The sequence below is a fragment of the Lissotriton helveticus genome, chromosome 9 (assembly GCF_964261635.1).
Source record: "Lissotriton helveticus chromosome 9, aLisHel1.1, whole genome shotgun sequence".
Classification (NCBI taxonomy): Eukaryota; Metazoa; Chordata; class Amphibia; order Caudata; family Salamandridae; genus Lissotriton; species Lissotriton helveticus.
The window spans coordinates 960602355-960620726 of record NC_136070.1 but is presented as its reverse complement, the minus strand read 5'-3'; the positions used below and the strand labels follow the sequence as shown (position 1 = coordinate 960620726).

Below are 18372 nucleotides of genomic sequence, written 5' to 3'. Positions count from 1 at the left end.
TTGGCTTAAAGAAAAGCAATCATATCTTACCCTTTCGCACTCACTGTAAAGAAGCCTATAAAAACTAGATTCTTGGGTGTGGTGTGGACATTGATATAGGGCTTTTCTCTATATAATTATCAAACCAGTTTCACATTCTGTAGCACAACATGACCCTGTCTTCTGTTGCAGATCCAAAAATTATTTTTCCCAAAATGGCATCCTGAAAGTTTTGGTTGTAAATTACACAGGGTATTGGGAGTACAGCATATGTACCAATATCTGTCTACCACATGGCACACAATGATTTTTCAAAGTGTTAACTTTAATCAGAAAACATATTTACTGAGCGTATTAGAAAACGTTTAATTGTGTTCTTGATTTACTATTGGTATAGTTTTGGTTGTAAATTACACAGGGTATAAGGAGTACAGCATATGTACCAATATCTGTCTACCACATGGTACACAATGATTTTTCAAAGTGTTAACTTTAATCAGAAAACATATTTACTGAGCATATTAGAAAACGTTTAATTGTGTTCTTGGTTTACTATTGGTATTTCTTTCAAGCTGTACTTGTTGTAATTGAATGGTTTGTGTTGGTGTGTCAAGTTTTTATCTTTAGGACAATAGTTTGTATTTTAATATATTGTTTGTACTTTGTCACCCTGAAATGGCATATTCTCTGGCACAATTTGCACAGCAACACATACTAATAAACACACACACAATTCAGAGTTTTTTTTAAATCTACTACCAAAACATAATTAACTTGGAAGCTATTTTCCAGATGTTTGGGCAACATGATGGTGTAACTCCGTAAATGCAGAAAGTAACAGTACTCTTGAAATAATAGCAGGAAAGTAAATTTCAAAACAAAAGGGACGAGGTAAAGGCCAGACAGCCTCAACAGAGAACAGTACAAAAAGCCCAGTTCTCATTCACCTTTTCTAAATCTTGAATCTGACAAAATGAAATCAGAAAAGGTTATCACTAAAGATACTGTTTTCTTCCAGGAAACAGTAACTATTCCAACCCTCTACCCTTTAAATCCTATCGCCAAATGGAGGTGTATGGGGAAGAGATTATTAAACCTCAAAGCAGCCACGTTACAAGCCAGAGTACAGCCTTCAGTGTGCAATCCAGTGGTCACACAGACTTCAAAGGAAAGGAGTAATTTTTATGCAGGAGTTTTAATGCTGGCTAACTCGATGCTGTGGGACTGCCTTGAAAGCCACCACGTGCCTGTCATCTGTTAAGTAGCATTGGGTTCCATGGACCTCCTTGTCAAAAGCTAACAGTTCTTGACACGTTAACATGTCCCTCAACATACCCCACCCTTGCCCACTCACTGTACCGTAAGCTGTGTCCCTTCACCACCCTTCCCCTACACCTCCCTTCCCCATCATAGGGTCTTTCATGCTTCAACAATGCACCTTTGTTCCATCGAACACTTCTCACTTCCCTCAATATGATTGTATTTTTTTCCTTTCTATCACTGTCCCATGTCGCTCTGTTTCTCTTTCTCCTCTCTGCTCTCCAGGTAAAGAGCTTTAAGCCTCCTCTGTCCCTCACTTCCAATGCTTCCCAGCTCTGCTCCCATTACTGTGTACCTTTCTCACAGCTGACTATGTTTCAGCTACACCCCAAAGACCTGAAATATTGCTTAGTTTGCAAGTCCTAGATAGAGTTGTCTAATTAAAAATGCCATGATTTCTCATTCCCACTGTAGGTGAGAAAACTATTTATTTTGCCTTCTTGAAATGCCCCTCTAAGGGATTTTATCACGGAGTCATAACACAAAGGCTAGTACCTTTAATGACATATTTGTAGAGGGATCTATTATCCACCTTACGTTTGCAGTATTTAAAACATGAATGAGCAGCATAGTTATCTTTGCCTTTCCTTACTCAGGAAACACCTTCATATCACAGCAAGTACACTTCCATAAGTTGCCCACTTAGAGAAAGCAACCCTTAAATGTACTACTAGTTTTCAAACAAGTTCTTGCATGCAGACAACATGAAATAATTACACATTTTGAAAGTTCTTTTTTTTTCGAGAATACATCTTACCATGTAAAGAGCCCAGAGCTCTTGGATTTGTAGATGAAGTGCCTAAGTTCTGGGATTCCCACCAAGGAGACACTGTAAAAGGGGCTCTGCAGTGCCTCTTGTAGTGGATTGTATGCCCCTCGCTTCTTCATGCGCTCCAGGAATCTCTGCTTGCAGTCCGAGACGGTGAAGAAATCCTCACGGTCAGTGGAGATCAGAAGCAGGCAGAGGTCAGTCTTTTGCTCGATGTAGGAGATGTGGGCATGAAAGAAGCCACTGGAGTTGAACTTGGGCAGGCAGATGGGTGTCCAGGCCTCACCTTCCCGGAATGATGTAGATGAGCTTATGAGGTTAAAGAGTAAATGAAGGTCAATGGGGTGAAGGAACTGGTCCTTTTTCCTCACCAAGGAAACCAGCTGATTCTTAGACAATAAAATTGAGAAGACTAAGTTCTTGGCTTTGGCCTGCTGAAGGCTGGTGCTCACAACGTCCCTAATGCTAGCGGAAAGTGGAAGGCAACGCACGGCGCCCATCAAAAAGCTTGGGTCATGGGACATCAGATCCAGTAGGTTGTCCGTGATTCGCTCAGACCCTACCAAGAGTCGCCTGAGGTCATAATTCTGCTTCTGCTGGAAGATATGGTTCAGCTGTGTCCAGGTTAGCAGGCTGACAATCTGGTAGTAGATATAGAGGAGTTCCTGTGCAATCTCTTGCTCAGACTGCCGTGTACGAGCCACAGCCACCAGCACCAAAGGACTCCTGCGAACAAAGACTACCTTATACCCATCTGTTCCCAAAGGAAGAAAAATGAAACATCAAATGAGCATTATTATAAAAAGATGTTGGATTCATAATGCAAAGATATCCATCTTAAGGCAAGACCAACATTTATAACTCAAAGTTAAATTAAACAGCAACATGTGTAGTTCTAATACCAATACAACAGGTGATAAGATTGCTGGCTCTTTGCCTTATAATTTCCACCCTTGATAGGAAGCTGCGAGACAGCCCTTGAAGGTATCATAGCTGTAATTGGCCACCATTTTTCATTGACAGGAGCAGTATGTCATAAAAACGCGTGTATTGTTTTCCTTCGAGAAAGTAAAATTTCAAACAAAAAGTTCTTAAAAATCCAGAAGATATAAATAGAACTTATTTATAGGCAACAGAAATGCAAGATATAAAGAAACAGTGCAAGGAAAAAGACAAGAGTTGTAAAGAAAGGTTGCTTGAAAATAAAAAGGGCACAAACAGAAAATTCAAATAAAATGAGACCTAATGAGCAGAAAAACAACAGAGGTAAGATGAGCATTGTTCAGACATCCCGCTTTGAAGAAGGAAAAAGGGATCAGAGGTGGGTCTATGTTTTTTAATCTCCAAGACATGAAGATAGGAAGCAAATGTTTAGTGCCCAATGACATGTTGGGGTAACAAATGTAGACCATTAGAATCACATAGCACAATATCAGAATGTCACCTGCTGACCTATAAAGCTTTCCAAAATATTGGGAGAGTTAGGGCAGGAAGCCACCTCTTGGTCTTCACTTACAACAGACTGTATTGTAACTTATTAACGCCACATGGAGTAGTCGTTAAAATGCAGCCATGAATCACCACTCGGTTAGCGGTCATCCCTCCACCCTCACGAAGTGGGCAAAGCAGAAAATGAGTAGACAAGTCCTCACTCCTATACATTTCCCATCAGAAAGGTTTGTAGGTTATGGCCAACAAGAGAAAGTAATAGTGTTGCATCTAGCAAATGAGAGGAACTGACAAAATGCACTTACAGATTTTTTTTTGGTGGAGTTTTATATAGCGCTAACTAGATCCGGAGGTATCCGAGCGCTTTACATGAGCACCACGTTAGATACGGGGGCATTCATTTTTGTTTGGCACGGGGAGATTAAGTGATTTGCCCAGAATCACAGAATGTTGAGCGTCCCTGCTGAGACTCGAACCAGAGGTCGACCACCCTAACCATTAGGCCACATTCTCTCCCCAAAGATGGGGCACCCTGAGGTGTGGTTTTTGTGTTGAAGAAGTCAGGAAGGAGGGCCTAAGCTTTGGGAGTTAGGCAATGTCTGGCTGTGGATGAGATGGCAGAGGGTGCCATACTGTTAGTGAGATAAGGCAGGTTTGCAGATCAAGGGAGTTAATATCCCTCTGCACACTATTGGTAACTCAGGGCATCAGGCTCAAGTTTGACAATGGAAAGAAAAATATGGTATCAAGTGGAAATAGTTTAACAATGGCTTCTATTTATGTTAAAATGATGCTTGTTCACAAGAGTACTGTTGCATTTGGAGCTTGCGTAACACCTTGGAACACACCCTCCACACACTCTGTGTATAGGCAGTTATTGTCATGTTATTTCATGTTCAAGAAAAGAGAAAGTCCGGTTAAACATGAAGGGCCTTACAATGTGAACTCTTCTAAATGTTGAATTGGTCTTATTTTGTCGCAGTGAAGTTTCACCAGATGTTTTGTTGATGATCCGGTAGGGATACTTTGCAGTAAGAGGTCATGCTTTTGCTTTGCATTTTTTAGAGTAGTGACAGCTTCCCACTATCTCGATCATTCACCACAAAATGTCTCCAGACCACCTACTGTTTTTATCTTAATGGAATATCAAGGATATGGGATTCAACCTCCAAGTCGGCGACCTCATAACCAATATACCCAACTGGGAGAGGGCAATAGCAGGTTTAAGGAGATGCATCTGTTTTTATGGGCCTTGAAACAAGACATTAAACTTCAAATTCCCCCCAATTCCGCCTTTTGCCCTAAGAAGCATGGAGAATATGGACCTGATATGCACTCTCTGTGATGTGCTACCGCATGAGATTGCAAAGCACAGCTTTTTCTGCTGCCAGCACAGGTGTATTAGAAAAAAAGACAGCTCATCCTTAAATTGAGTAAATTGCGAACTACAAGGCAAATAAAAATAGTTTGATCTGAAATAATGTAGAATTAAAGTGCTACTAGGATCCTCACATTAAGAAATACTGAGTATATAATCAGAACCATCAGTCTGTCAATCATAACTACTAGTGTTAAATTATCCAAATGAAACATTTTTGAAGATGTAAGTATACATTGAAATGCAAGATATACAATAGTGTGCTGCATTTTTATGTAGTTATATTAAGTGTTTTAAAATTCAAATACAGTTGCTTAAAATAAAGAAACAATATTTATCAAAAGGCTGTCTGTCATTGTGCAGATGGTAAAATATGGCTGCTTTTGAATCTGGATAGATCCCTTATTTGCAAGCAGGTGAAGAAAAAGACAGAAAAAGACCAAGCCAGAGACATAGAACTAGACAGAAATTCTTGAGAAAGTAGTAGATTGAGCAGATTAGTTGCCCCACATACGATGGGAGAACTACAAGCTGTTTTCCAAACAGAACATCACAGGGGAATAATGGCCTACCATAAGAAAGATATGTCTTTTGGAGGAACTCGGTACAATTCAGAGTGGCAGATACTCCCAAAACACTACAGCAGAGTTTAAGAAAGAAAATCTAGACTATGTCACAAACAAGAGAAGAGCATTATCAGTGAAATAGCATAAAAAGTCATGGGTCACACCCAAGATCAAGGAGAATAAAAAAAGACACACCACATTCCTTGGTCAGTCCAATTGGTGAAGTGAAGTAGAACAGGTGGAACCTAAAAAGTGTTTCAAAAACCATGTACGGCCATATCACTGGTTGGCAAAGGGCAGATGGTAACAGTCATATGCATGTACAAAAGAGAGAAATCTATATTCTATACAAAAAATTGACAATGAATAGGAGCACAGTGAATGCCTTTATGGATTCCCAAACACCAGGATCCTGATCAACACCATTCGGGTTGTCAACCAGGTCACAAACTCCTCCTCACACCTATGTGCATCGAAGAATATTCACTGTGTTCAGAAGTTGACTTACTTAGTTTATACCCTGTGAAAACGGAAATCTTGATGTACCAGGGAACCAGAGGTTACAGGGCTCCTACTGTAATAACTAGAGTAGTTTACATTGGTGTCCAAGGGTAAAAGACATCTGGGGCCAACAAGTGAAATAGCCAAATACATCCTTTTAGCACTAGATTCTAAATGGTAATGCAGCTGAACAGCCCAAAACTAACCGCAGGGTGTGATGTAGTTTAAGGCATTCAGAATACAGGAAGACATTTCAGTAGCCATACTAATTGTCCAATCGTTCCTTAACCCAATAAAGGAAAAGTAAGAAAATGTACTATACACAAAACAATGACTATCGAAGAAAACCAGAATTCTCTAGCCCCTTACGATCTCCGAACACCACAGTCAACAGGTCTTGCAAAAGCTCAGGTAAATAAACTCCTATCAACAGCTTGACAGTGGATGGGACCTTAGGTAGGATGCTGGGGAATGCCTAGACGAAGACAACCCATTAGTAAATACTGGCCCAAATACGTAATGGCTATCAACATTGATTAACCTCTTGGAACATTCCCAGCTACAGACACAAGACTGTACAAAAAGACAAGTATCCTGAGCTTCTGCTAAACGCAAATGATCACACTCTTGTCCAAGACGTTTGGGTTGACCAGTGACAGATTAAATATTCATTAATCAATTGGTGCCTATCTTTTTGCTGCCTTTTGTCAATGTTTCAAATCCAGTTTAAACAAGCTAGATTTTCCTGCATTTATCTTCAATTTTCGGCTACAATTGTGAAAGTTACCATGATAATCCAGTGCAGGGCCTTTTTAACTTGGCAAAAGGCATGCTGGCCCATGACATTTTATCTAAGTGCATAGACTAATCCCTTTCATTGCAGATCCCGCTGCTACATAATTCATTACCTCTTTGTGTGACATTATTGTGCAATAAATATTTTTCTTAAATCAGCCATGATGCAGTCTTTAGAAGTCTGGATCATGCTTAGCATTCAAATACTACTAAATCAATCAACCATACGTTATAAAAGATCCCTTGGTGGCATGTTACTTATATTACAAAGAGGGTGTGAGCCACTGGAGTGGTGCGAGATGTGTGGCACTCCACCATAGCAGTGAAAAGAATGGTTAATTACAGGCCCATCAGCCCAAAAGGCCTTAAAACAGCCAGCCACGGGCCTCTAAAAACCATTGATGACCCTCTTTCAGCTTCCAATGCAACACTCCTTGAGCAAATGTGTCAAAAAACAAAGCAACCAAAATGAGTAACATAACTAAGTCTTTCATAATTTTGGATGCAATGCGGGAAGCTCCTTTCACCAAGGCTGTTCAAAGGTTTAACTGTAGTTGGTTCTGCTTAGATAATTTTGCAAGAGTGGACCAAGACCTAAACCTACTTCTTAAAAACTTTCACTGGGAGATTAAGCTGAACCTGACAGAGGGTTCTCACTGAGTCTCTCTGTAGAACAACTGAAACAAAAAGACAGGGTTAATACAAATTGGAAGCACCGAAGGCACACGGTAAACACTCAATCTTGGAAAGACCCCCTTGCAATACAAGTGATGCTAAAACTCATTAGAGAGACATCATTTTACAGCCATTAGTTATAGGCAGGGAACTCCGTTTTGGGTAAAGCAGAAAGATGCTTAACACAAACACAATTAAATGCATCCTTAAGGACATTTGGATGGGGCTTATAGCAGGCAGGACTCACTAGAATGGTTGGCTCTGGCTCCCCTTTAGCAAAAATCAGGACTAATCTTCTAGGAAAGTGTAAGCATTCTGCTGCAGACCTCCTAGTTTCACTTTGAATACTAAAAGGACAAAACCCTTAAATCTACTACATTGTGTTCATCACTAAACTTTGTCAGCTGTCTCTTTCTATCCAGACTGCTGTCTAAGGAATTACATTCAGGGAAAAATCACCAAGTAACAAATGTCACCAATGGAGTAACTTTATTTAATTTAACCCATGGCAAGTGGAGTCACTGTGGGAGACATGTTACCCTTCTTGACCAGATAAATGCAAATCTAAGTCTCTGGTTTTTGTACAGATCCTACTAAACGGTATACAGCCAACTGTAAGTGTTCTCACCATGGGCAAATAACGAAACTATTGAGCAAGTAGAGACTTTCTGGGGTTCATCAAACAATACGATAAAGTGGAGATGCTGGATCAGAAATTTGGTCACCTGCGCCATAGTCATTAACAAGGACACAACTCTACAGCTTCCCCCGAACTTTGAATTGCCACATGAGAATCCAATAGTTGAAGAAATTTGTCAGAGGTAATTCCATTTCAAGTTGTAGCCTCAATGGACTCAGCCACAACAACATCTTTGGTCACCTTGAATGTGAGAAGGTTAAGTACAATCTCAAGAACCTTAAGACCACTAGAAATAAATAAACCAATGTTCTGCTTAAGACACTGTGAACCCTAAGCACTTTATAACCCCTTTACATCGAATGCACCACCAAAGGGTGCTATAAAACATGTGTTGTAGTGTTTGTCTTTCCTGTGTGTCCTAGTGTCTCATCTTCCTCTCTAAAGGTTCCTTACGTTTCTATGAAGGCATCTTGGTGGTCGAGCGTCACCAGGGCCTGCAATCACTGCTCTTGGTTGTGGATTCAGTGCCGGCTTATGTTCTAGACCTATTTGTAAATTGGAGGAGGAGGACTTCTGCTAATGTGCTTTGGGACTCTGAAAAGATTAACTTTAATCAGCACGACTTGTTTCTTTCACATTTTGGCAACAAGAACTTTTCGAGAGCTCCAGTGACCACAAACTTCAGCAACCACATCCCAGATGGTCGAGCACCCATTGCTGAATCTAGTGTCTCATCATTTGTCCAACTGATGTTATCTGAGACCGCAGAGCATCAACCCTTACAATACCATCTACTGACTTCTGCATCTAAGGTGCCTAGCGATGTGTTGTGCAATCAACTGGCTCTGTGCTACCATGCTCTATACAGCCAACATAATCCTCAACTGCTAAGCAACACCGTCAGCTTGCTGCTGATCTAAGACCAGAAGGTGGTGAGTACAATCACCTTGACTTTCCTCTCTATGCTATCAATAGAAAGCTTGGGGCAAGTGTGTTGCAAATTTTGTTTCAGTAACTTGTTAATGGATTTCCTTATCTTCCATGTACTGTTTAAGTACCAACAGACTGACAAATATTACTTACAGCAAACTTCTAGTCAGCTGCTTTTTTTCTGGAAGATGAACTTTCTAGTAAACCTATTTTGTGCAGCCAAATTTATAATCCGTTCTGGGCAATTTCTGCTGTCTTTTTACCATCTCCAACTAGTGATACACTCATTATGTAATGGTGTTAATCACACTTCATCAAAAGCTATCAAATAAAATAAAAATATTGCAGTGCCTATTTATAGTACTTCAGAGGAGAGTGATGATTTATCTCAAGTTCTATATCAGTATAGTAAGGACAAAAGTCCAATGTTTTGCCCAAGAGGTCAAGATAAAAATAATGCTGTTTCAGTGAAACACAAGTTAAGCAATGTTCTCTTAAGGAACTCTCTTGAATGCTAAAATATATAAGCAGAAAAGGTTTGATTGGTCCGGAAGAATAATCTCAAAAGGTCTTACCCTTATGAGAAAGAAATATGTAAATTTGAGACTGTGTGCCTCCGCAGACCTTTAGATAAACAAATTCTGGTAGAATGCCACCAAAAAATCTCAAGCATCCAAAATGATGTGCTGCAATGGGAAAAAGTAAGTATTTTACTATGCTCAACCTTCGTGCTGCATATCCCCTGATTTAACTCACAGTTTTGAGCATTTAACTATGTTTATTACCTCAGATGGTGCAGATTGTTACCTGAGCATGCATATTGGTTGGCTGTTTTCATGTTGCAGAGGTTTATGGGTAACATGTTCAGGAACACAGACGAGATTTCTGCTTTCCAGGATGTCATTTTAAATTCTGCACTGTACTTAAAGAATTATAATAGCAAACGTATTGGGAATTCATAAAGACAGAAGTATGACCCTGCAAATAACAACATTTACGTGTTTTACGCAACTAAGCACTGTATCTAGGGCAAACAACTTTTAAGGGTGGGATACAATTTGAACAGTCCCTTCTAAGAGTCATATGAGAAGTACCAATGACCACTATCAGGGAACAAAGATCTGACTTTCTGTGTTTATTTGAGTATTACGCCCAACTTGTTTATGGTTTTTATACAGTTACTTTATCAATGTTTGTTTTCATTAAGAAAAAGTATTAAATTTGAATGGTTACAGGAAATGATGCAAGATTTTTTAAAGTTGTGAGATAGGACTGTTAAAGGTCCAGCATTTGCTCCATTTAATGAAAAGTTCCAGATGTATGTATGAGGGCAATGTCAACACAGTATTCATCTAAGGCACGGACAACTAAGAATTGATTGATTGCCAGATTACGAGGCAATTTGCTGGCAGTCCACGAGCATGCCAGTAAGAAACATTGTACAGCAGTGGCTGTTTCAGATACCGGCCTCCAGTGAAGGAGGAGGTTAGTCAGGAGGGCTGGTTAAGAGGGGTGATTTCTGACTGACAGTAAAACCAATATGGATATTTATTGTAGAGGGGCATTCAAGGATGAACTGGCAGTTGAGGGTAATCTGATTTTTAGAGGACACACATCTGTACCTCCTGAGGATAGGCGTGAAAACAATCAAGGTGCCCCACAAAAGTCATTTAGGAGAAACATCTACCAAGAAGTTGGTCAGATCCTTGTTCTGGTGACCTTACATGGATTACACAATTGTTTATTTTGTCAAGGAGTGTGCACATTGTTCGTGCTCAGATTAGTCTCTGAAGTTGAGACGCAAACCTTTGAATAAATAATGCACTGTGTTCCAATAGACTGTGGAAACTGTTAGGACTCGATTTTTTGGGACCACCCTGCGATGGTGTGAGGGAAGAAGCGAAGCTCATTATTCTGCTAATTGACTACTACTCCAAGTAGCACTACAGAAGTTGTTTTACAGAAATGGGTTTGCGTTTTTTTAAAGAGTGGTTTTATAGTGAAGCCCCCCATCATCTGTATTCTCTGAGAATGGAGTACAATTTACCTCATCCAAAACGAAAATGCTTTTCGCTAGGCTTGCTAATGTGCATACATGTATACCACTTTACACACCACCTTCAAATGGTCTGAAAGACAGCGTGAACTGTATTTTAAGTGAGAGTGTACAGTCTGCTGTGGCAAGGATGTTAAAAAATGTGTTTCAGGACAAAATTTGAAGTTACTATCTAAACCCACAATGTTCCACAGGATTTCTCCCTTTTGTGCTGCTGAGGAGCTGTATTCCTTGTTATGTATTTGTACTTGTAAAGCGCACTAATACCCCAACTGGGGTGTCCTGGCGCTGTAACGCATACCGCTGTGGATCCCTTTCTGGCTTTTCCCTGTGAAATGCCCACTCCTGGGCACCCCCAAGGTGAAGCCAGGCATGCAAGCGCTGTTGGGGCCGTTGTGGAGATTAAGCAAGCTATTGCCCAGAGTAGCAGAGTGGGACCCATGATTAGAATAGGCACCGAGGCGAGAATTATCAGGCCCGAGGAAATTTAGCCCAAGACCCGCCGAGGCGGGAATTGAACCCTGGTCCCAGGCTAGACCGCTGCATCAGGGTCTGCCGCTCTAACCATTGAGCCACACTTCTCTGATCTAAACCTCAGTTAGCTATCTAAAAATCATGCATGGAAAGTTCTGAGCAACGTGCATGAGAGAATGACAAAAATGATAAGTCCATGCAATATAAAACTAAATATTGGTAGGATACAAAACGTGGTACTAGGGAGTCCAAGGTTAATTCTAGAGATTGGATTAAGGTCAATAAGCCTATTTGGTGGGAAAGGGCTTCTACAGGTGTTTTAGTCTAAGTAATGTATTAACCAGGTCACACTTTTTGTCAAGTTAGATGGTGAGAGTTTGAACAGTTTGACCCTATTCTGGGAAAAAAATCTTTGGATGTTTGGAACGCCTTTGAGGATGTCTGGGAAGACTGTGGAATTGGAAAGCATGCACCTTGTTCTTCTTGAGAATCAAGTTGTTCTTCCTCTGCATTACATCTGAATCCATTGAAAATGCATGCGGATAAGGAGGTAAGAAGTAGCAGAATTGTCAAAAGAGCTTGACATTTGTGTGTTAACTTAAATATTTTACAGTCCTTTTTTGTATACAGAAGAATTAGCTTTCTATGCAAAAGAGGAAGATGTGTTGTCCCATGTGTCTTTCCCTTGTGCAAATGTCTTGTGAAGGGTGTCCTATTGTTTCCTCGCCAGGGGCGCGCTGATTTGGATTAGGGCGGGAGTTTCAGCTGACTAAGCAGACAATCGACCCAGACGGCAGGTTTGTGGCCATTGAAGGGAAATTAAGAGGTAGAGAAGTGGCCTTCTGTAGTGTGTACGCGCCCAATATCAACCAGCTAAATTTCTTGGCGGGACTGTCGGGATCTCTGGTGCACTATCTTGCAGGTCCGTTAGTGATGGGCGGGGATTTTAACTCTGTGACGGATGTCTTCCTGGACAGATCGCACCCACCACTGGCCGACTCCCCAATACACAGTTTAATCAAAGGGAGATTAGACTGGCAGACGCGGTGGGGACTGATTGATATCTGGAGAGTACACCACCCGCAGGACCGTGACTACTCTTATTTTTCGGGCATGCACGATCTTCACGTCCGGCTGGATGCGGTGCTGTGCTCTGCAGAGGTAGCGCCAACTATTGTGTGATCCGAATACCTGACCAGAACGCTATCGGACCACAACCCCTTATTAGTCGCCATGCAGTGGATGCCTGGGGTCTCTACGTTCCTACCTGGAGGTTGCGACCTGAGACACTGAAGGACCCGATTTTCTCTGCCACAATAGAGGAAGGGATTACGCATTATTTTGCGGAGAACACTGGAACGACTGCAACGAGGGTGGTGGAATGGGGCGCCTTTAAGGTGGTTGTCAGAGGGCTCTGCATAGGGAAGCATGCAGGAGTGCGGAAGGTACTCTTAACCGACTTAGAAACCGCTGATAAGGCGTTGAGGGAGGCAGAGCTGGCGCGACCCGGCCACCCGGAGCTTCAGGAACAAGTCTGCGCAGCGAAGGAAGCAGTAGCAGTAGAAGTGGAGCGCTTACGTAGATTTGATTATAGAGCGTACACGGTGAGCAGGGCCGGACTGGTAGTTTCGGGCACCGGGCAATCCCCCGGTAGGCTGTATGGGGTGGGGGCCGGTTTTCCAATAAGGGGCCGGTTTTGTGGCTGGGGGGCTGATTTTCAGTCCGACCGTCAGACCGTGAGTAACGTGACACATGAGTCACTTCAGAGAGAAGTCACTGTCCACTTCCAAGCAATACTACTACTCCGACCGAGTCTGCTCGAAGTTGTTATTTGCAACCTTTGGTTTTAAATAATGAAAACAGCGCCGAAAGGCAGGAACGGGCAGATCAGTAAGTATTCTGTGATGGTGTAGGATGACGGGTGTCAGAAGCCAGGGTCAGTGGAAGGAGGGAGTAAAGAAAGGCCTCTCTGGGTGCACTCCAAGCAACATCCCGAATCACAAAGAATTTCACTTTGGCTGAGGATACTGGTCCAGTAGATGGTGGGTCACATTCTGGCTATAAAGCATTACTGTCTCTTAAATGCTGGGACAGATTAGGGCCACAACACACCACTGTCCCTGCGGATGGCGAGAAAGATCTTGGCCCCGCCGCAGTATAGTTCCCACATATACAGGAACACAATGTGGCCACATGGCACCACACTTCTTCCCCACGTATGCCGGGACAGATTAGGGCCGCAATTCGCTGATAGATACATCCCCAGGTGCTGAGACTAAATGTGGTCCAGTGAGAGCTTGCCAGATAACCAATGTATATGGACTTTTTAAAAAGATGTCGAACAAAGCCATTTTCTGCTTGTTCAATGTATGAGGCTCGGCCGGCTGTAAATTGAACCTGGCAATTCTTGTAGAGGACTGGCTGACCAGCAGCCCTGATACTGCTGCATGGACAGCAGCGCTGGAATGGTGGAAGGGCACGGCGGGACTGCGGGTGCCCCTGGGATGAAATTGTGCAGGCAGAGAGAGGCTGAAGAGGGGGCAGGAGAACGAGCATTCCCACATGATGCGAGGGCCCATTGCCCAGGGGCTATTACTGACAGCTGAGCAGCGGTGGGCTGGCCCGATGAGTGGGGCCATGGATACTTCCGGAACAGGGCCCTGCAGGTGGTATTGAGGGGTGAAGTGAAGTTGGATGGCAAGGCAATAAAACGTATGGCCCAAAACAAGACCCCAGGGCTAGATGGGCTGCCCATAGAATTCTATGTGAAATACGTGGATCTATTGGCGCCGAGACTCAAAGAGGTCTACAGAGAAGCGAGGGAATCAGGACAGTTGCCGCAATCAATGCGGGAAGCATTGATAATACCGCTGCTGAAGCCGGGAAGAGAGAGCAGGGATGCAGCCTCTTACAGGCCACTGTCGATGCTGACAGCAGACTACAAAATTCTGAGTAGCATCATGGTGACCCGATTGTTACACCACATGACAGCACTAGTCCATGAAGACCAAGCTGGCTTCATACCAACGCGAAACACAACTACAAGCTTGCGTCCTGGTCTGACTGTCTGTGACCAGGTGGGGCCCTAGAACCGCGAATGGAGCCTGGGGGACTGACTGTCTGTGATTTGTGGAGGTTGTCTGGATCATACGCAGCAGGCAAATTCTCCCACACATCCTGAGCAGAGACCATCCTGGGACCCGGCACCTGGAGCTGATACCACAGGAGGGGTACGCTGGACTTGGCAGATGCTTAAAAGTAGGAAAGAGAAAGGGGAGAAACTGGCTCAAGCCAATAAAATTGAGCAATACACAGTGACGAGGCCGGAGGCACTTCACGTAAACCAAGACTGCGAACAGCCTACAGGAACACCTGATCAGGGGCCTACCATTGTGGAACTCCTAGTGGCAATTCAGGGCTGTCACGTTGGAAGGGAAAATGGACTATATGGCCATTGAGATTAAACATCTGTGAAAGGATCTATGGAAAGTTGCAGATTGTAACACGGCGATCGAAGATGATGTGGATTATGGACACTCTAAAACAGGAAGGTAAGTCATTGAGAGCCATGGAGGAGGAATTAAAATGCAGTGCCACGCATGTGGTAGAATGCCTGGAGGATGCTGAAGGCCAGTTGTGGCGCAATAAATGCTTGGTTTGCTTCCCGGAGTATGCAGAGGGCCCCTCGGTGGAACTCTTCCTGGAGAACTGAGTCACAAAAACCCTCAGACCCAGGAACTATCCAATTTCTTTTATTGAGAGGGCACATAGAGCACTGGCAGAGGTGCAGTGCTCGGGAGGGCCCCCGCTCCCCGCCATGATAGCTTGTCTTTTTAATTACCGCATTGCTATTTGCCAGCATGTGTCACATGCAGCCCCCCTCTAGTTATGAAGATAAGCAAATATTTATCTACCCTGATTACAGAGTCCAGAACTTGCGCAATAACATTTTACCTGTAAAAAGGAAACTGAGAGGCTGCAACATCAAACACAGCCTGTTATTCCCAGTCAAATTGTGTGTAGAATATGATGGCTGTGTTCGTTTCTATGAGTCCCAGCATGAGGTTCTGGACTGTCACTGGCTAGACACCCTGGGACAGAAAAGCTCTACTGGTGCTCCTAGTTGACATCAGACTCGTGCGAGCCCGTGTGGCGCTTCGGCCATAACAGGAAGATGCAGCTGGGGAATTTAGTTAGGTCAGAACCCCTACTGGTGATCACATTCTGGTGTACTTGGATTGCACCCTGAGGTCGGAGATTCCGGGTTTACTAGAACACAGTGCTTTTTCACAGATCAGACTGGTCCCTGACACACTGAGTAATAGCACAGATGCTGGGTAGGCTCTGCAGGTTTGGGATGGCACCAGGCAGGGCAATGAAGAGCTTTGACTTGGAAATTTGCACCATGGCTGGGGGAAGTCATGGTAGAGGACTCTCCTGCATGTATATGCCTGTGGTGTGATGCCAATGCCCGGATGGTCAAGATGTCCCGGGGAGGACTGGAGAAAGATGGTGAGCTGGTCACAAACTGTAATGTTAAAACACTGTTTGCATGACTGTGTTTCAAATTTCTTGCTGCATGAAATTCTATTTGATGCTCCATGAGGGTTGGCAAGGCAGCTAGGGGTGCCAACCTTGATGAAAATTGATATTGAATGTATGATGGATGAGGCAATGTACTGCTCTGTGGCTGGAGATGGCGGAGAGCCAGTCCACTTGCGGTCTGCAGAGAACCCCATGTCGGTCTTGCGGATCGGTTGAGACATAGATCCTCAGCCTGTACTACACCTAGTTACCACTTTAGCTGAGGAGCAGGAGGGGAGGAGGGAGGGAGTTGGACCGGTGACCAGTACCCTTCTAACCAATAGTTGAGCTGAAAGGAGTTCTGCATACTCTGCCCGGAGGTGGGGGATTGGGTGGGACTTAGGAAAATGTTGATTGTTTTTGCTGTTCATGTTGTTTTAAGGAAAAGTGCTCTTGATGCTCGTGAACCTCGTGTTAAGCCACCAGAGATGAAACTACCCAGTGGGAGGGCTTTGAAAATTAGTGCACAGCAGGGCCGGACTGGCCATAGTGGGCATCGGGCATTTCCCTAAAAGGCTGGAAGGGTGAGGGGCATTTTTGATACTGGGGGCCGGTTTTGCGGCAGTGCTTCTATATCGGCCCCCAGTAACAAAAGCAGCAGGGGGGCTGGTCCGTCAACATTGCCAGGGCTGCTTTGGGTTCCCAGTCCGGCCCTGACGGTGAGAGCCACACTGAGGGTGACAGAGCTGGACCTCTGTTGGCCTGGCTGGCAAATCCCCTGAAGAGAAGCTCCCCTATAGTGGCCCTGGACACGGTGGAAAGGGGGGTAGTCCACACCCAAAATGAGATTCTGCAGTGCTTTACGAACTACTATGAAGCTCTGTATAAGAGCAGGCTGACGACCGAAGGCCCGAACGCAGACACTTTTCTCAGTGACTTACAACTACCGGCCTGGACCAGGAGCAGGCGAAAGCCTTGGGAAAGGACATAGAGCTAGGAGAAATAAGAGGAGCAATAAAACGTATGGCCCAAAACAAGACCCCAGGGCTAGATGGGCTGCCCATAGAATTCTATGTGAAATACGTGGATCTATTGGCGCCGAGACTCAAAGAGGTCTACAGAGAAGCGAGGGAATCAGGACAGTTGCCGCAATCAATGCGGGAAGCATTGATAATACCGCTGCTGAAGCCGGGAAGAGAGAGCAGGGATGCAGCCTCTTACAGGCCACTGTCGATGCTGACAGCAGACTACAAAATTCTGAGTAGCATCATGGTGACCCGATTGTTACACCACATGACAGCACTAGTCCATGAAGACCAAGCTGGCTTCATACCAACGCGAAACACAACTACAAACATCCGGCGACTGGTGCGACTGCTAGGAGATGACGACTTGGGGGCACAACAGCCAGTAATACTCTTGGTAGACATCGAAAAAGCCTTCGATAGTCTGTATTAGGACGCTTCGGGTTAGGGGACGGTTACCTACAATGGACTAATGCATTGTACACGTCGGCGGTGGCCCGGGTGAGGATAGGTACGCTGGTCTCCTCACAGTACCCTGTAGAGCGGGGTACAAGACAGGGATGCTCGCTATCCCCGCTACTTTTTGCCCTGACAGTGGAACCTTTGGCGGTGGCGATGAGAAAGAGTGCCCACTATGGGGGGCGAAAGGCAGGGATGGTCAAAATTATATATCACTGTATGCAAACGACCTGTTGCTCTTTTCTGGAAAATGTCGACAGAGCATTGACAGGGGCCGAGGGAGTGCTTTCGGTTTTTGGGGAGGTCTCTGGACTGAGAGTGAACTGGTCCAAAACGTGCTTATTCCCACGCGACAAGGAGAGCCGCAGCCTACCCAGCTGCGAGCGGTGCGGTGGGAGCCCAGCTGCCTGAAGTACCTGGGAGTGCACATTTACCACGGGACGGAGAACCTGTTTGAAGGCAATATTGTTGAGGGATACGGGCACTGAAGGGCAGCATGGCCTTCTGGGCTATCCTCCCACTATCAATGACGGGCCGCACAGCATTGCTCAAAATGATAGCGCTCCCTAGGTTTCTTTATTACTTTAGGACACTACCAGTGTGGATACCCGGCGCTATGTTCAAATTACTGAAATCAATGGTGGTGGCCTTACTCTGGGGCACGGGACGTCGTAGAGTGGTATTGATGACGCTTATGAGGCCGAATGTTGAGGGGGGTTTAGCGGTCCCAGACTTCGAGCTGTACTACTTGGCGGCCCAGCTGCAGGTGCTTACGCAAGAAATAGCGAGAGAATTCAGGGGGCCGGATCTGGAGAGAACGGGAGGCATCCCT

At 44.2% G+C, this 18372-nt stretch overlaps 1 protein-coding gene across 4 annotated transcripts in view; it reads right to left on the bottom strand.

The window, feature by feature from the left end:
• MON1A (MON1 vesicular trafficking associated A) overlaps positions 1–18372 on the bottom strand; it is a 214200-nt gene that overhangs the window by 69276 nt on the left and 126552 nt on the right. For all 4 annotated transcript variants that reach the window (XM_078661249.1, XM_078661250.1, XM_078661251.1 and 1 more), the window contains exon 4: positions 2057–2822. In XM_078661249.1, the coding sequence (XP_078517375.1) occupies positions 2057–2822 (766 nt within the window). The remainder of the gene's footprint in view (positions 1–2056; positions 2823–18372) is intronic.